This window comes from Alligator sinensis, unplaced genomic scaffold, assembly GCF_000455745.1.
Source record: "Alligator sinensis unplaced genomic scaffold, ASM45574v1 scaffold69_1, whole genome shotgun sequence".
NCBI classification, from domain to species: domain Eukaryota; kingdom Metazoa; phylum Chordata; order Crocodylia; family Alligatoridae; genus Alligator; species Alligator sinensis.
The window spans coordinates 831,700-850,001 of NW_005842443.1; the positions used below are offsets into that span (position 1 = coordinate 831,700).

Here is an 18,302-nt window from a genome sequence, read left to right on the forward strand (position 1 = left end):
TGAGCCCTAGGAGTCGATCTGAAAGTATATTGCTACTTGCTCAGTGGATAGCCTATACCATGTTGTTGCACACAGCAGCCTTAGGTTTTTAAGAAGAATCCTATTTCATCAGATTTTTCATTTGGTCATCTTATTCTATCACGAGAAAGCAGCAGCATGTACAAGACTTCAGATGACCTGCAGAATCTGTAGAATATACCAGCAATTATACCAGCAATTATTCTGGTTTCCTCAGACTAGTGAGAATGGAGGGCTTCGTTGATCTGCCTCACATTTCCCAGTAGTGGTGGCCTGTACAGAATACTACATCTGATGAAAACTTCCTTAATTTTGGATTCCTAAGAAGATGCAGGGTAAAATTACAGGATTAGTCTGTCAGTTTGAGAGTGCTGCTGTGCTCCTTATGACTTTGAATCCATGTCCCAAATTAGCATGACGTCAGTGATTTCTTTGTTACACAATATCAGGGCACTTACAGAATCTCAGGCTGGTCTACTACAGGCACTAGGTATGCACAGCAATTGGGATGAATTTTATGAGAGTCAAGATGGAGTACCAGAGTAGACTCTGATCTGTAAACTCAAGATGGAATCATTGACCAAAGGAAGAATTCCTTCCTGTCTTCATGTCAACAGCTGGTCTGTGTAAGTACCTAGCTTTGCATTAAAGCTGACAACGACGTAATTCAGAGTACATGTCTGAAGCTGTACTGCCACTTGCCAACTGTGTGGATAGTGCTCTCCATGAATTATCTAAAAGTGCTGTAATCCATGGTTGCTTGCTTAGATGGTCTGCTGTACCCACATCTGTAGGAGTGTGACAGTCATTCCCACTTTGAAGTCAAGAAGCAAGATCCAGTAAAGAAGTTCAGGATGTACTATCAACTTTGTCAGCAATCAAGGTGGCTAAAAGTGGGTTTGTTTTTTTCTGGATATCAGAAATCTGAAAAGTGTCTCTCTGGGTTGTCTCTGATAATTAACTCCATTAAAGGTGCCAGCTCATTAAGTTTTGAAAAAGTTGGTGTTGCTCGGTGGGAATAGTCCACAAAGAAGAGGAGTGGAGCCAGTAGCACCCAAATGAAGGCAGAAGAGTTCATTTTGCTCCAGTAGTGTACTGTTGAATTCCACAGCTCTCTTCTGATTCTCCCCCTTTCTCTCTAATCACTCCTTCAGCCTTTCTTGGAATCATCTCCATCCTTCTCCAACTTCCTATTGGAGATTCCACAAGGCACTGTCCTTGGTCCCTTTCTCTTCTCCTTTTGCATTTTTATTTCTGGTTTATCTGATCTGCAAACAAAAATTTAACTAACAACTTAAGCTGATGATTTCCTTCTGTCAAAACAAAAATCTGAGCCTCTCTCTTTATCCCCTCATTGATGTTTAGCTGTCAGCTCAAGCTCAGTTTTCATAAAACAGAGCAGTTAATCTCCTTTCTCACTCAAAGCCCTTTGCAGTACTTCCTTTTTTGCTCGCTCTGAACACCACCATAATTTTGGTTGTCATGTGCGACCATAACCTGGATGCTGTCTTCCACTTGGACCTTTATTTCTGTGTCTCCATTGGCACCCTTTTGTCTATCTTTTGAAACCATCTACTTGTCTTTAACCCCCTGGATCCCTTCATGGTATATCTCTCCACTGCCTATTATCTCTCATTCACTACCAAGATTAAAATCTGATTGGCTCAGGATGCCAGTTTCTCTTGTTTTATACTAACATTTTTTTAAAAACTTGTCTGTAAAGCTGTCTTGTTCTCCTCCAAAACACTTCTCAAAATCTCCTTTCCTATGATGCTTAAAAATAGAACTTGATGACTAATAGGTATCTGGTAGATTGAATTCCTTTGCAGTCATGGTGACCAATTTTACCTCGTTGTTTCTTGTACTTCCCTGTCTGTTTTTATGGCCATCTGTTGTCTCTTACCTTCTTCTTGGTTTGTAAGCTCTTTGTACCAAAGACCTCTTTCGGTCTTGTGTTTGTAAATTGTCTATGGGCTTTCTGGTTCATAGGCACTATAGTAAAATAAATAACCACAAACTTTACCAAGCCTGTCTGTGTCCTACAGCAGCAGGTACTGGGCTGCTTACAGATGTTTAAAAAAATCCAAAAATACACGCTTTACTGGAAGAGTCATCATGTTAGTTTGACCCAGCTCTGCAGTGTCTGTATAGATCAGGTGCTTCAACAGGGCTTTTTGGCACTTTCATCTAAAAGCTGATTCAATCGGTTATTAGATAAAAGTGCCAAAAAAGCCCCACTGAACTGCTTGATCTATTCAGGTGTTGGGTGAGCCAGGTTCAGCTAATGCAATGCTTCTTTTGGGCATATGTTAGGCTTGGTGCAGGAGCTCATCGAGTTTGAAGGAAAGTGCCTTTTTATTTATTTTTATAAACGCCTGTAAGCATCCATAATTTCCTGGAGAATAGACATTCTGACCCTTCAGTAGGCCGTTGGTTCACACATCACTACTGGTAAACTAGGATTCTGAGCACATATTTCCCTGGATTTCCACACACATTAATAGTGGTCGGTATCAGACCATATACCCTGGTTGTTTTTGGTACTATCAGTCCTTGTAGAGGATCGCATGCGCTGAGGACAGGGTCTCTGTGCTTTCATAGTTCAGTTACATGTTCAGTAATACTCTTTTGGAGCCCTTCACTCCTGTGAAAGTTTCTTTGCTTTGTTTATTCATTAGCTGTATTTGTAAACAGCATGAGAGTCTTGAGATATTTGTCTTGCTTGAAACCATTGGATGCTTAGTTTTGCAGACTCTGTCCTCCATCTGCTGGCCAGATTACAGCACTGCACTGCACCAGTAGCTACTGTTCAAGTTCACTGCTTTAGCTGGCAGGTTTTTCTGCTGCTGAGAGCGCCTTTTCTCAACACTCAAATATTTCATCTTTTGAATGAACCCAATTCTTCTTAATTTTAGTGGGGGAAGAAAAATTATCATGAATTTGCTAGACTGCAAACTGAGGATTTTATCTAACTCTAGTTTTGTTAAAAATAAAGTTCAGGAAAGAAACTGGAGCTTTTTGGGTCCTCAGATTATTAGGAAAATATATATTTAAAATAGCTCTGTATAAAGTACACAAATACTTTACTAATACATTCTCATATACTGCCAGATATAGTGGGATGAATTGGGGAAATCTTTGTTTCAACTGTTGTGATATTACACTGTCTTATATTACCCAGCACATTAGAAGCTTCTTAGATCCAAGAAGCTGACTCTGGTTTTCATTTAGACTTACAATGCTACAAGCAAACGATTCAAAATTTACAAATTGCCCATTGTCATGTAGTGACCTGCCTGAGGTGTGAATTTCTCTCAGAGCTCTCATCATTTGTTCTACATCTGGCTGGGTAGTATAAGACAGTCCCCTCTCTGTGTCACCAGACTTCTTAGGTAATTCCTTTAAAAATCTCTTAAATTTCCTCTCCATCTATCAAGACCATTCTGAGACAAGGTTGGTCCTTCTAATGATGTCAGATAAAAATTGGAAACTGTCATTGTTTCAAACGTTTCCCATATAGATTAAACAGGTAATCCTGTATTACCTGCTAGTGTTAGTCATCTTTTTAATAGGATAGTTGCATTGCCCAAAACTTTTTTCAGAAATGTATGTATCATAAGAAGTCGATAAAATAAAAACAAGGAGCTGGATTTGTCTAGGATGGAGGCTGTGGTGCGACTTCCACATAACATGATAGAATTGATGTTCAGCAGAGTCCCAAGACCAAGAGGTCAGATTGAGGACCATTAATTTTTTCTCTTTGTTACAAGTATAGTTTTTTTTATTTTCATATCAGACAAAGATATGAAACAGTTGTTTAACAGAGACCACCTTTACTGCAATTAGAGATTTGTGGAATTCTGATGTGGTCCTGCAGTCTGTATGTAATTAATCTTGTAGCTAACTAATATTGTTGATTATGGAGTGTCCATCTTCCTCACAATTATACCGATCATCCTTACAGCCATTGTTTCAATCAGAAAGCCAAATGATGTAGTGGCACTTTTTGTAATAGTTCCATACTTCCCTTTTTTGAGTAGAAGATTGTCTTGATGCCCCCACCAGTCTCTGTCCTGAGTGAGAAAGGGACCAGAAATTTCACTTAAACCCAACCATGTTTTTCACTTCCTACTTTCTGATATGGCCTTTTAAAATGTTTTACAGTTTTAGTATGAGTACAGATTTAAAGTATTAACTGTATTGATCTCTAGAATTGTGTAAAAGTCTGTATTTTCTTAAATGGATCACAAAGGAGAACTAAAACATTCAAGTTTGGAAGAGTAGGGGAAAATGTATTAACCCAATATGTAGTAGTAAATACAGAAGTTAAAATTGGGATTATTGTAAATCGAAAATAATTATTAAAAAAGCCCCTTAAAGATTCATGTATAAAGAACAGAAGGTCAATACATTCAGGTTTGTTTCACAAATAGTTTTCTTGTGCAGTTCTATACATCACACTTTTATTACATTAGTAGAAATAGGAAAAGGTCCTGCAGTGCATAAATAATATCAGAAGATAACTTAGCTCATGTCTGTCTTACAGATTTCTCTTGGCAGAGCCATATCAGCTAGGGGCATGGGAAAATCACACCACATAGCCAGTGTAACTGTGTTTGCCAAACCTCTGCTATGGACTCAGCTCTGTTAGAGAACTTTGGATAGTCAGAGGAAGCTGACGTGAGCTCAGCAAGAAAAAACACCTTTTTCCTGAAAGCAGAGCTGTGTCCACATTTGCTACCATAGCACTAGCAGTGCAGTTAGTGGCAGCTGCCCCCATCGAGCAGATATAGCCTTAATGTGCCATCAGTGAAGAACTAGTTTACAAACTTCTAGACAAGGATGAAAAGCACCTGCTACTAAATTAGGCTTTTAAATGTATCTAGATAATCTGTAACAGGGGCTGGTAGCTGATATTTTGATGTCCTTATATCAGGATTGGATAACTTTCTGGAATATTTGCTGTAACCAAAGACAAATAAATTACCAGGCTTGATTTAGAGGTCAATGTGTGTGATTTAATGGCATGAAATATGCAGATAATGAGCTCAGAAGAACCAGTTGTCCCTTTAGCTGTTGAAATCTATAAATCTATTCAATAAGTCTTTTAAAATAGTAGATTTTTAGTCAGAGCGATAATATAAAATCCTTTCATTGTACACCTAGTCAAATCAAAACAATGCCATATGTAGCCAGAATCTTTACAATTCCTTAATAAATTGTGCATCTCATAAAGCATCAAAATCTCTCTGTCTGTTAGAACATACATTTTGTAGGGTAAGTACCATAAATACAAGTCATAAATATTCTGTAACAAAGCATAGTTGTCATTTTCTGAACCAGCAGAGTACAACGCCTCATATGCCTAAGGGCTTTTTGACAGCTGAATGCTTATCTATTCCATCTTTTATCAAACCCAATAAGACTAAAATGTCATCAACTGTAGAATTAGATCACACAATCTTTCAAGTTGCTCTGGATCAATTCTGAAATGAAAACAGATCAATTTATTTTACATAGTTGGGACTCTTAGATTTGCTACCTATTTATTTACTTCCATCCTATTCTAAGTTATTACTATATATTGATTCTCAGCAGTAGATTTGTATGCTAATTGATGATCGGTTTATGAGGAGTTGAAAATTTAATCCCTTTACTTGTGATTTAAATTCCTTAGTGGTACCACCTGCTGCGAGTATGACAGCTCCCTATAACCTAAATTAGGATGATGAAGATGGAAAAGTATTGTTTACTGACAAGTGTCATTGAAATGAAAATACTTACCTTGTACTTTTAAATGTTTTGGTAGTTGTGTTTCAGTGTTCAGTTTTCATGGGACTGCAGTGTTGTCTTCTGGCCACCAGATAGAGACTGGAGCCTGCAAAGGAAGGCTTTTGTTTTTTTTTCAGTAGAGCAGCCTTTGAGGCTAAAGGAAGGCAGAATTACTATAATACACAACAGTATATGCTTAAGAATGTAGCTAAGACTTTTTAAATATAGGCTTTGGAGGGAAAAGAAGATAGTAAGTTTCCCTCCTTGTCAGTCTTCCTCTTCCCCAACTTTTTCTTCCCCCTTCCCTTTTTAGAATGTAGCTAAAAAGCTTATATATACAGGTCAGATCATGACTTCAGTAATGTTAACAGCCCTACTAAACTTCAGTGAGGCTGTATAACTATAGCTGAAAGCATATTTTAACTTGCAAAGTGAGAAAGGGGTAAAATTTAACTTGCAAAATCTTAAATGGTTGGGGACTCACGAGAAGGAAAGAAATGAGCTTAATTTTCTCAGGTTGCCTTTCTGGTAGGATAAGCTGGGTGTTATAGCTGTTGACGTTTTTCCACAAAGCATGGTAGTTAGAGCACTTCTCTAGGGTGATAGTGACCTGGGTTAGGTTCCCTCCTCTGCCTGAGGAGATCCCAACCCAGATCACCTAGGAGAGTACTCTAAACTGGTATTCTGGGGTGGGTTGTTTGATCTCACCTGTTGATGTGATTCCAATTAGTGAAGCAGACCATGTGATCTGTTCAGAAAGAGAAGACAGTGAGAATGACTCTATAGGCTGGTTGGTTGAACACCACAGAGGTCAAATCCCTGTTTTCATCTAGATAGGCCACCTCCCCACCCCCTTGACAAGATGAAAAGCTGAATCCTTCTGTGACAATTCAACATTTTTTTTTTGTTTGGCCACCCAACTGGAAATCATCTATTTGCACAGCCCTATTTGCAAGTAATTTTAAAAATTACTACATTAAGTGGAGGAGATGGGGGACAGGCGTGAGAAATAATTCTCCTCCTTTCTCCTTTTTCCAGGTCTCTCTTTCAGTTTGTTTCACAATTTGATAGTTAACCAGTTTCTCTGCTTTACTGATGCTGTGTGCTTTTCTCTAAACTCTGCAAGAGGTGCTTTCAGTAACAGCTAAACTGAAACTTGAGCAGGCAGCAAAGTAGAGTATACATAGAAGAGAGAGAGATGAACGGTTCCTGAAGATGTTTGTTGATGTCCCTTCTTGACCTACTCAACATACTTCTCCTAATCATGAACTGGAAGCAGGAGAACTTCTGTTTCCTTAAAAACGTAAAGGAATTGTGTTGACTGTTGTTTAAAGTGTATTTTATTGAAACTTTTAAACAAGTCAGTTTTAATATATAAAAGTAGGTGGCATTTCAGTATTTTAAAAACATACACGATGCTTTAGATTTGTCTGTAATAGATCTGGTTATACCTAGATACTGCAGAACATAGGCATTCCAGCTTTTCTTTTGTAATATTAAAACTAATAAATTTTCAAGTATAGTGACTATGCAGTTCCAAAATCACACATGTGGCATTTAGTATTTAAATACTTATTTCTGTATCCACTGTATTTTTATTTTTGTTTTTAAATATATTTGTGTTTTTTTGTGTGTGGTGACTTAGAGGACCCTGGAGGGAGGTAATGGAGAGAAGGCAGTAAGTAAGAGATTTGAATGGTTGATTTTTTGAAACTTTTTGAGAATATTGAGCCTATTAGTAGTTCCTTTTATCTAAACACTTATTTTTATAAATACTAGACGTTAAAAATGTTTTTATACATCAGTTAAAGGCAGAGCTGATAGGACTAGTCGCTCACTTTTTGAGGGGAATGCAATAGGATAGTGTAGTTACTGTTTAGTTGAAAGTGCTGGGTTTTTTTTTGTCTAAGATGATGCCTGATATTTTCATGTTACAGAGGCGGATGCCCCAAACCTTCCGTGATCCAGCTTCGGCTCCTTTGAGGAAACTCTCCGTTGATTTGATCAAAACATACAAACACATTAATGAGGTACATAATAGGCCATTTCCCCCAGTTAAATTTTTATTTCATGTAGTGTTATTTTGCTATAATTACAATGCGTATTGTTACCAGACTATTTAAAATGTTTGTTACTATGTGAATTTTGTATAAATTGCAGTGGATCTAGATGCATTTCTTTTACTGAAATGTTGTATTGGCATTATTTTATAATCTCTGACTTCACTTGAACTTCAAGAAAAAAGGCTAGATAAGAGCCAAATGAGAAAAAGGGAAGATGAAAATTTATATCTGTATAAATCGCTGCGTGTAAAAGTAAATAAATGGTCTATGTCATTTTTTGTTTTGCTAGCGCATGTACGCCCACGCGCACCGATTTCTGTAATTTTGGATGGGAGATTACAGTATACAGTTAGTTTCCGAGGTGCTACTCTTCCCTACCTTCTGCCTGACTTAAGACTAGAGCAGCATGTCTCGGCTTCTGTGGATCATCTTTAAAATTTTATTAATTTCTTTATACTTTAGAAAAATTGCGCTAGTGTTCCCGTGCACGCTCTTTCTCTCTCTCTCTCTCCCCCCTCGCTCTCAAAAAAGGCAAGGTTATAATGCCAGGAAGTAGTATTTCCTGTTGGCTGCCTGTTGTGATTAGAGGATAAAACAGATGGCCACTGCAGCAGTCACTGGTTTAATTTTGGGGTTCTGTATGGTAACTATTTCCTGTTGATGCTTCAGAACTGTGAAAACAAAAGCTGTCTAATGGTCTGTGCTTGGACTGGGGAACCCAGAACTACTTTGCCTTTGACTTGTTTGGTGGCTTTAAGATACTTAATTTCTTCACCTTTGTTTCTTTGTCTGCTAAATGTACGCACATAACTACCTGGCTTTTTAGCAGAGCACTTTGGGAAATGTTAAGTGCTATATGTATGTGCCAGGTATTTCCATATCTTTGAATCATTATCATAATATGCATAATACTGTATTTCTAGGCAACAGTTAGCAATATGAATTTATTATATAGTTTCTCCCAACTTTAATATTACTCTTAAGATTATTGTTTCTTTAAAAAAAAAAAAAACACAGGAAAAATGATGGGTATTCTGTTTTAATTTGTTAATTTGATAGCACTTTTGTCTATGAGTTCTATTGTTTTCCCAGTAAATCAGTAATCTTCTGGGGTTTTTCAATGTAAAAGTCTTCTATGCAGCAAAAGGAGAAGGAAATACTATATTTTATCATATATAAGTCACAATTTCCCCCCTAAACCAGCTGGGGAAGTTGGGGTACATGTTATATGCAAGGAAAAGAACTCTCCATGCATTCAGAAATTTGGCGGGGGTAGGGAGTGCAGCACACAGAAAGTAGAGTAGTGGCAGATCTGGGAGCCAAGGCAATTAATGTCGCCACCACTCTTTTCTCCTCTCCCCCGCCAAATTTCTAGGCTTTTGGGGAGCCCCCTTCCCCAACCACATAGGGGGGCCTACCCAGCACAAAGCCCCAGACACCATACACCACTCTAGAGCTAGTGCTCAGGTTCAGACTCAGCCCAAAGTCCAAGTACTGACATGCTGGATTGGGCTGTGGCATGCCACGTGGGCCCAGCACCAATGTGTCAGATTGGGTTCTGGCATATGGCCCCCAGCCTCTAAGGGGGTTTTTTTTTGCCTTCTTGGGACCTTCCAAAAGTAGGGTGTGTGTTTATATTTGGGGCCATGTTATATGTCGGAAAATACAATATTTCTAGAAGAGAAGTAGTGTAAAACCATGAAGTTGGAATTGGAACAGGTGTACTATGTGAAACTATTTTGATCAGATTTCAAATTGATGTTCCTGTAACCAAGTATTTTCCTCACCCACAGGTTTACTATGCAAAAAAGAAGCGGCGGCACCAACAGGGCCAAGGAGATGATTCCAGTCACAAAAAAGAGCGGAAAGTTTACAATGATGGTTACGATGATGACAATTATGACTATATCGTGAAAAATGGGGAAAAGTGGATGGATCGTTATGAAATTGACTCTTTAATAGGCAAAGGTTCCTTTGGACAGGTAATGGATGTTAGCCACTGTGGATAAAAATCAATGATTTTTTAAACACCTGGATTTTTTATTTAAATTAGATTTTTTTGTTGTTAAGATGCTTTAAAGAAACCCTATATAAAGATATGTTACAGCTCAAAGATATCATTGTACAATAAGGACTATAACTTTTAATTATATTCTATTTGACACAATATTTTCATGTAACCTTTTTAGAAAAGTTTTATAACTAGGTCACAACAGGCCACAGACTATATTAGGGGCCCAAGTTTATGGGGTTCCCAGAGGCTTCTCTCTAGATTAGTAAAGATTAAAGAAAACCACCTTACCCAATGGGACTCAGTGCTCAGTCTAGAAAATCTCATTAAGCATCTCTGTGATGCTTCGTTTCAGTTCTCCAACTGTGGATTAATCTCTCCGAGGTAACACCCTTGTTAACAGCAATATATGGAGATGAGAGATAACAGACCTGATTACCTACCCATCAGCCCTCTTTTCTCTCTGCAAGTTTGTGTACACAGAGTCAAACCCTCACCTCCCTCTAGAAAAGCAAAGTTTCAAGAAGTTACATGAATAAAGGATTGTTGGGGGTGAAGTAGATCTGGACAAGGAGCAGGAGTCTGAAGATAAATTCAAGGAGGGAGGGGCAGTAGAAACAAAAGAGAAATATTTTGAGCAAACTATTCCAGAAGTCTTGAGGGATAAAGCTTCTGAGTATAGCTTTTCCATTGTTTTGAGATCTAGTGAGGGAATGATATGATAGAAGGGAAAACCTATCATGGCAGCAGGCTTATAAGGCCATGAAAGAGACCGTTTGGGAATATTTTAATGAAGGTTATATCAAACAACAAGAATGCTTTTTGTAGAAAACAGTGATTAAATTGAGGCTTTCTGACCAGTGATTTAAATTATGATTTAAATTTATTTGATTTAAATCAAATCCACCCTGATGTTAGCTAAAAATTTTCAACTCATTTTGAGTTTATAAGTAACGTCTAGTTACTATCTAGCCTGCATCTCTGTTTCATGGGAGATTCACTTCATTATTTTTAAACCCTTCCAATACAGTAATTTTGAATAAACATTCTTTTTGGTTTTTTTCACCATTATTAAACATGAAATTTGAATTTATTCAAGCATGCATGTCAGTAATTGATTTTGTGAGCTAATCAAACTCTTTAACTTGCATTTGATATCAATCCGTAAGTTTGTTGCCTTGTGTTGTAGAAACTTTAAACTTAAATTTATCTGTGGTTGAGACATAAGTGCATGGTATGATGGGTTATGTAGTAAATATGTAACATCACAATATAAGGCTTGGAAAGGGGAGGTTGAGCACAAAATATTTCTGAATCTTGAGCATTTTCTTGAAAAAAGATTTTTATTCTGTTAGGTTTTTTTAATTCGCTTTGCTGATTTGATACTTTTACTTTAGTAAAGACAATTGTTTGGTCTAGCTTCTCAGAGAAGTCTGAATTCTATTTTGTGATATGTTTATCATGAAAATTAATGTCACACAGATCACCTGTGGCTTCATTGTAGGATTAAATAAGACATGAAAATCCTCAAGTGCTTTTTGAAAAATGAGTCTCGTGAATAAATATGTTAAATCCATAATTTGAAACTTCCTTGATTTTGAAGATCTCTCTAAATAACTGTTAATGGGAAACATAGGGACTTGAATAACTAAAGTAGAGTTATGTTATTTAGTGTGCGTGTCTTTTTTTCTTCTCTTTTTCATAGGTTGTAAAAGCTTATGATCGTGTGGAACAGGAGTGGGTGGCTATTAAAATTATAAAGAACAAGAAGGCTTTCTTAAATCAAGCCCAGATTGAAGTGCGACTTCTTGAGCTTATGAACAAACATGACACTGAAATGAAATACTATATAGGTATTTAAAAATTATTCTTAAGTAATGAATTATAAATACCTGAGAATTGGGTTGCAGAGCCTAGGACCTTGCAACTAGTTTTTATATTGGATTTGTGTATTTAGTTTTACAGTGGCGGTCAGTTTAAAACAGTTAACCTGTCTGTTGGTACAAATTAATCTAACATTTGCCTGCTTTTGCTAGACGTGCGCTAAAAAGGAATAACAGCTTTCATTACCTTTCCAGTTAGAGCCAAACGTTGCACAGCTCTTAAACTTAGCCTTCTAGGAGGACATGGCTGAGATAATCTGTTATTCTCAGTGTTGACTTTGGATAGTGAGAGTTCTGCAGTGGGTTCTGACAACCTGTGACTTCCTTTCTCATTTCACTTTCCTTCATGCATCATGGAAACTGCTTGGGTCATGGTCAGGAATTGTTTCTGTATTCTCCAAGCTCCCCATCTACTTCCTGTTGTATCCAGTGGACTTGTATCCAATGCTGGGACTTGTCAAATGTTTCCTTTGGATACCTGAACTTGTCAGATTGAGAGAAAATGAGCGCGGTTGTTAGATTTTAAAAAGTACAAGAGCACTGCTTGACAGTATGTCAAGTTATTTCCCTCAGAAATTAAGACATTAGAGACATTGCCAAATATCCTGATGTGATTTGATTAAGTAGTTTCCCTCTCCTCCAAGGAGATCTTTTTAGCCAAAGCAGAAGTCTAATGGATGTTTTCCAGTTTACTTTAGATGTTGAAGAATTAATCACCTGAGGGCTGAAAGAGACCTGATGCCAGATCTGCATTATTGACAGCTGAGCATATTTTTATGTTTGACTCTTGGGGGACTGTACTCTTTGTAGACTTTACAGTCCTGTCTGCAGTTAGAAGGTTTTCTCGTTCTGTATAAAAGGACTGTGTTTCTCTAGTTTTTTTCTGATCACAACTTAAAATCTATGCAAATCATAATTAAGTCCATTGCCAACAGTTTTTATGAACACTGCCAAAGCCTCTCTATAAAGCATCCCCAAAGTGGTCATAAATCTGTGCTCAGTGAATCTCTATTAAAAAATGTTTGGGAAGGTAATTGGTCAGTTTCAAACTTTCTGTACAGTACAGTCTTGGATTTAATCACCCTCTCTCTCCTAGTTGTCTGATAAAAGGACTCTAGGCTTAGGTTCTGGAGGGTGGAATTCCAGAACTGGGTGAATTTGATCTCTAACCTTTTTTTCAAAGGGAGCACTTTCAAATATGTTTTGGATCAAACATTGCAGGACCTCAGTGGTTCTTCCTCATCACGAAAACATGTTTTCCAGCTTCATTTCCCCCCAACTTCCCTGATGGATTCACGTATGGATCTTTCTTATGGAAAACCTGATGTTCCAAGGGGCAAGAACAAACTAGTTCAGAGCCAGTTGATTCTTTTTTATTCCAGCTCAGTGGGGTGAGGGTTGCATATCTTTAAAGATCCCTTTGTAAATCTGGAATACATTTGCAGGCTTACTTTTGATTATGTTTTAACTCCAACAACTCTGTACAGTATGTTTTGAAAACAAGAAGCAAGTCTGTTATTTTGTGCACTTCATCAAACTTGAATCATCTCTCTTCCCAGATCAGTATACTGAATATTTCATCAAAATCCACAGTAAAGGTCTCCTTTCTGCAGGTAACCCTTCTGAGATGGCAAGACAGTTCAGCACATTCTAATGGGGAATTCTTGATCGGGAATAGTCTTGTGCATAACTAGAGACATTAAGCCAATGTATGTCTTCACAAGTTTAAAATAGTTATTCTTTGCTCAGTATGTTTAGCAGAAATGCCCTTGCATACTTAAGTTACATTGATCAGCTGGTCAGGATAGTCATTTCCTGGGCTTTCAGTGGATCAGCACCAATTGCAGTACATGACTTGTGTTCCTTTTGACTTGCCTGATTACAATAGCAGCAGCCCTCTGAAGGGTTGGTATTTAAGATCTGCATTAGTTGCTTACTGGACTTGATGATGACTCATTGTGATCCCACCAGCAAAAGTTTGTTTTTTGTTCATTACAGAGAATCTATAAGACGAAATAATTCATTTAGCTCATTCAGGTACATAGTGCTTTCTTACTTGTTCTTTGTTTAGCTGCTTAAGGCTATTGAGGTCTTGCTAAGATTTGATGACTTGGTTTCAGTTTCACTTCAGGAACCTGTAACAGTATCTGTTGAATTCCAGAGTTTAGTACTTTCAGTGCTATGACAGAATATTGTTACCAACAGTGATTATAAAATGCTCCTTCAGCTAGTAAGCAAGCAGAGAGAGAGAGAGAAGATATTTTGTAAGGTATGCCTTGATGGATCCTCTGACTGCAGATTAATGTCTTGGTCTTGGATGCCTGTTTGGGTCAAAGGATGGTGCAGGGTCTGAAATACATAAATGCATATTCTGTATTTGTGTAGTTGAGCCAGAAGTGGTTTGATTAGTGTTTCTTGCCAGGAAAACATTTTCATCCTTATATCTGATAATATGATGGGACACGTCTTCAGTTTTTTATAGTTTTAAGGTGCAGAATTGAACATGGGCTGCCAAGCTTTCAACTACTAATTACTTGCTCTGAAGTCATTCTTTATAAAGCTTTGCACAAATGATTGTTTGAAGGCCCTTTGCAAACATGCCTTTGAACTATTTCTTCCATTTGTCTTACCCTTTTATCCCAAAAACAAAGTTTATTCAATGGCTAGTACTTCTGCTAGAAGACCATCTGGGTGTTACACATGTTAGATTTCTCATTGCTTTCTATAATACATCATCCACCTACTTTCATCCCTAAAGTCTTGTCCCTTTTTCAGTTAACATATACTTGGAGTCTGGACCCTTTCAGATCTATTTATTTAGTGCGACTGAGCATAGAAAACCAGACTGCTTACTCTCTCTTAAGGAAAAGTATAGATCCAAGCTCTTAAGTTTTATTCAGCTAGCACATCTAATGCCTACAAGTCCTTCTTACTGTTTACATAAAAGTTCATTTGACCAAATCTATATCAGTTTCCTCAAAGGAATTAAGCTTAAGCTTGAAAATTAAGCCATACTGCTTGTTGGCAACACCAGTGCACACTGAAAGCAGCATAGTCATGGCTCTTGGAGAACTGCTCTAATTAAAGCACTGCTGCTTCTCCTGTATCAGCATCCCTGTGCTTAAAAATGGCGGTGAGGGTGCTTGAACTACAGTTTGTTCAATGAGCTTTAGTTCAAGCACCCCCACCACCATTTTTAAGCACAGAGACACTGATACATGTGATGCAGGAGGCTGCTGGAGCTTGGCAATTGCCACGCTCCAGCAGACTTGATTATTCAAATCTACTCTGATGCGTTGGAATTCAACATAAAGGAACAGCCTCTGTGCTTGTGTGTAAGTGCCATTAGCTTTTATGTGTTTTACTGTGCCTATAAATGTAGCCTTTTCCCATGTTTGAGTTCTTGCTTTCTAGGAAATGGCAGGGTAGAGATGCATCTTATAGACTGACTAAATTAGAGATGTGGAAGCTTTTGCGAGCCTGAGCTCACTTGGACTTGAGCTAAGCATGGCTTTGTGCATTTCTGATACTCCTATAAGGTGCATACTTACCCTGCCTTCTGCTGGACATTAGACTAACGTGGCTAACTTTTTCTTTCTGGGACGAGACATCAACGGGAGTATGAAAAAGATCTCGTATTTCCTAGTATTTCCTTTCTGTACTTCTTTTTCCACCAGCAGAGGAACTAGCCATTTTTCAGTGTAAAGTTAAAAGTTTTGTTGTGCATGTTGGGAGTTTTGTTGTGCGTGTTGTAAATGGTGGGAGAGTGGTGTTGTAAAGTTGAGTTGTGGATCCAAGGAGACTACGAGATGATAGGACCAGCAATAAAATTTGTCAAGACAGGGAGGAGTTTCAGCTGTTTAACCTATACTCAGAAAACCAGGATACAGAAGGAAACAGATAGTTAAGTAATGTGTTTTATTATTCAAAACACACAAGGATCTCTAATAAAACAGAGATAAATCACAAGTAAGTATTAGTACTCTTACCATGTCAGAGCACAAAAAAATAGGTTTAAACCTCAAAAGCCTTGCTGTTCTAGTTGATTTAAATGCGGTTTTTTTCTGGGGGGTGTTTTCACTGTCCTTTTAATTTCATAATAAAAACTGAATTAACAGCCAGGTAACATACAGAAGAAGTCTGTTAAAAAGTCATGTTTTAATAGCCTGTTCTTTGGAATGAGAAATTAGGGAATCAGAGGGAAGGATGATAGAAGTCAATGGGGAAGAATCAGAACAGAGGAAGGGGAAGCCTGAGAAGAAGTACAGAGGGGAAGATAATGCATTTATCTTCTGTTACCCTGTTTCTCTGTTTTATGTACAGTGTGTGTCTCTGTTTTAACAGTTTAAAAATACTAGCTTTGGTCTTAATGTTATGTTTTTGTATTGATTTATCTTGATATGGAAATACATATTTTAAAAACGTTAAATTACATTAATACTAAATTATTCAGGATTGTTTAAGTTATTTTATTCAGTATCGTATTTGTTCACCTATAGAAATACATTTTTATATTTCTAGGTAAGTATGCATATCTAAAATAGAACTACACACCGTATTATGTGATGAAATGTCTTTAAAATCCTGCAAACTACGAAGTGTTTCATTAGTATGTAGCAAAATAATGATATACTGTGAGTATGTACTTTTAGTATTAGGTTGAAAGCCTTGATTTGACAAACATTCCACAAAGCAAGATTTTCAAATTCATTTTACAGATCAACTTCCAATAGATCTATTAAAGTGCTTTTGTGTCTGTCTTGTGTGTGTGTGTACTGGTGATAACAAACATACTTAAATTATTTCCTTTCTTCCTTTTAAAGTGCATTTGAAACGCCACTTTATGTTCCGAAACCATCTCTGCTTAGTCTTTGAAATGCTGTCCTACAACCTCTATGACCTGTTGCGGAACACCAACTTCAGAGGTGTCTCACTGAACCTGACACGAAAGTTTGCACAGCAGATGTGCACTGCACTGCTTTTCCTGGCGACTCCTGAACTTAGTATCATTCACTGTGACCTAAAACCTGAGAATATCCTGCTGTGTAATCCCAAACGGAGCGCTATCAAGATTGTTGATTTTGGCAGTTCTTGCCAGCTTGGACAGAGGGTGGGTCTTACATATCATTGTATACTTGATTAAAAATTTGAGAAATGATAAATTTACAAATGAAAATCCCAGTGCTTTGTCATTGCTGCGTTTCAGTCTTGAGGAAGTTGCTATTTATGAAAGTTTCTCTTTTGTTTTATTATATGATTATGGCAACAGAAAAAAGGAGTACAGGATAAGAACTTTTATTTTTTTAGTTATGTATAGAACTTCTTTAACAAACTTGACTTTTTATATTCTTAGTTATATTTTCCTGTTAATTTGCTAATGTAGTGTGCACCTGGATTTGGCAATAGAAGCCTTACATGGTGTAATAGTAATCAGAGTATAAAATATTTTCATTAGTATTTTCTTTTCTATATTTGCATTTCTATCCTTTCCTTCTTTAGGATATTAGTATTTTGGGATAGGTTAATTCAGAAGTTCTGTGTTAGTAGAAACATTGTAATTAGTGGTTTAAAAAAGAGGGGGAGGTAATTCAGTGAATATGGCCACAGACCCAGCAAACTTGTACCTGGGAGATTTGACTCTCAGTTGTAATTACACATTGAGTACAGTGGTACTAGTGTAAGTAAAATTTTGTATATGTTTAAACATTTTCAGGTTAGAGGCCTGAATTACTCTGTCCTAGAGGTTTTCCTTTTAGATGAAGATAGATACACATTTATTGGGCAGTCGGGTATCTTGAACTGCTAACTCCAGTGCTGTGTGTGTTTTCAAGGATAAGTATATGACTCCAATATTGAGGGATATCTTATTTGTAACCACTAATGTACAGTGAATCAAAGAAAATTTTAGAAAAAGGGATTGAACTTTAATTTTAACTATAAGTACACAACCTCTAGTTTAGGACTATATATATGGGTGCAGACTTTCCCTCCCCATGCGCCCCCCCCTCATCAGAGTGCAGCTCATCTGAATAGGATATAGAGTAGGGCCCATTAAGTGCAGTCCTACTGTCTGCTGACTCTTTTTCAAGTCCTTGTGAGCCACTACACTGCATACACTTTGACTTACTCCTAACTCCCACATCTGAGTTGTGCCTTTCTTTCCCATTTCTAACGATTCCTGTTTCTTCACCATTCTTAAATGTCTAGCACACATCATGAAATGGGCCCCCAAAGAGTTCACCCAAAATCCCTCTCTTAACCTGGCGCACATGATTAATGTTTTCCCTCTCTCCATGAGGTGAAGCTGGACTAGGTTGCTCTACGCTTCATCTGCATATACATTTTTGAAGGATCCCAGGACTCATGACAAGGACACTTGGTTCCAGTCGTGAGTGGATGGCTAATAAGCATATGGCTCCTCTGTGTGGGGGTACATACACATACTGAGTAGTGCTGAGCTGTGGCGTCACCATGGCTTGAAATGCTCTTGACTCTGGTGGGGCTCAGCCCAATTAAATATGTGGTAAACCATGAGACTTTGGCTTTGGACTAATA

General features: G+C 37.5%; 1 protein-coding gene across 7 annotated transcripts in view; it reads left to right on the top strand.

Annotated features, from left to right (window-relative positions):
- Window positions 1-18,302, top strand: part of DYRK1A (dual specificity tyrosine phosphorylation regulated kinase 1A) — a 127,706-nt gene that overhangs the window by 101,464 nt on the left and 7,940 nt on the right. For 5 of the 7 annotated variants that reach the window (XM_025212067.1, XM_014523090.1, XM_025212063.1 and 2 more), the window contains 4 exons: window positions 7,728-7,820; window positions 9,647-9,835; window positions 11,570-11,717; window positions 16,571-16,857. In XM_025212067.1, coding sequence (XP_025067852.1) covers window positions 7,728-7,820; window positions 9,647-9,835; window positions 11,570-11,717; window positions 16,571-16,857 — 717 coding nt within the window. Of the gene's footprint in view, window positions 1-6,828; window positions 7,094-7,727; window positions 7,821-9,646; window positions 9,836-11,569; window positions 11,718-16,570; window positions 16,858-18,302 lie in introns of all 7 variants that reach the window. The other 2 variants (XM_025212068.1, XM_025212069.1) reach the window with 2 other exon arrangements.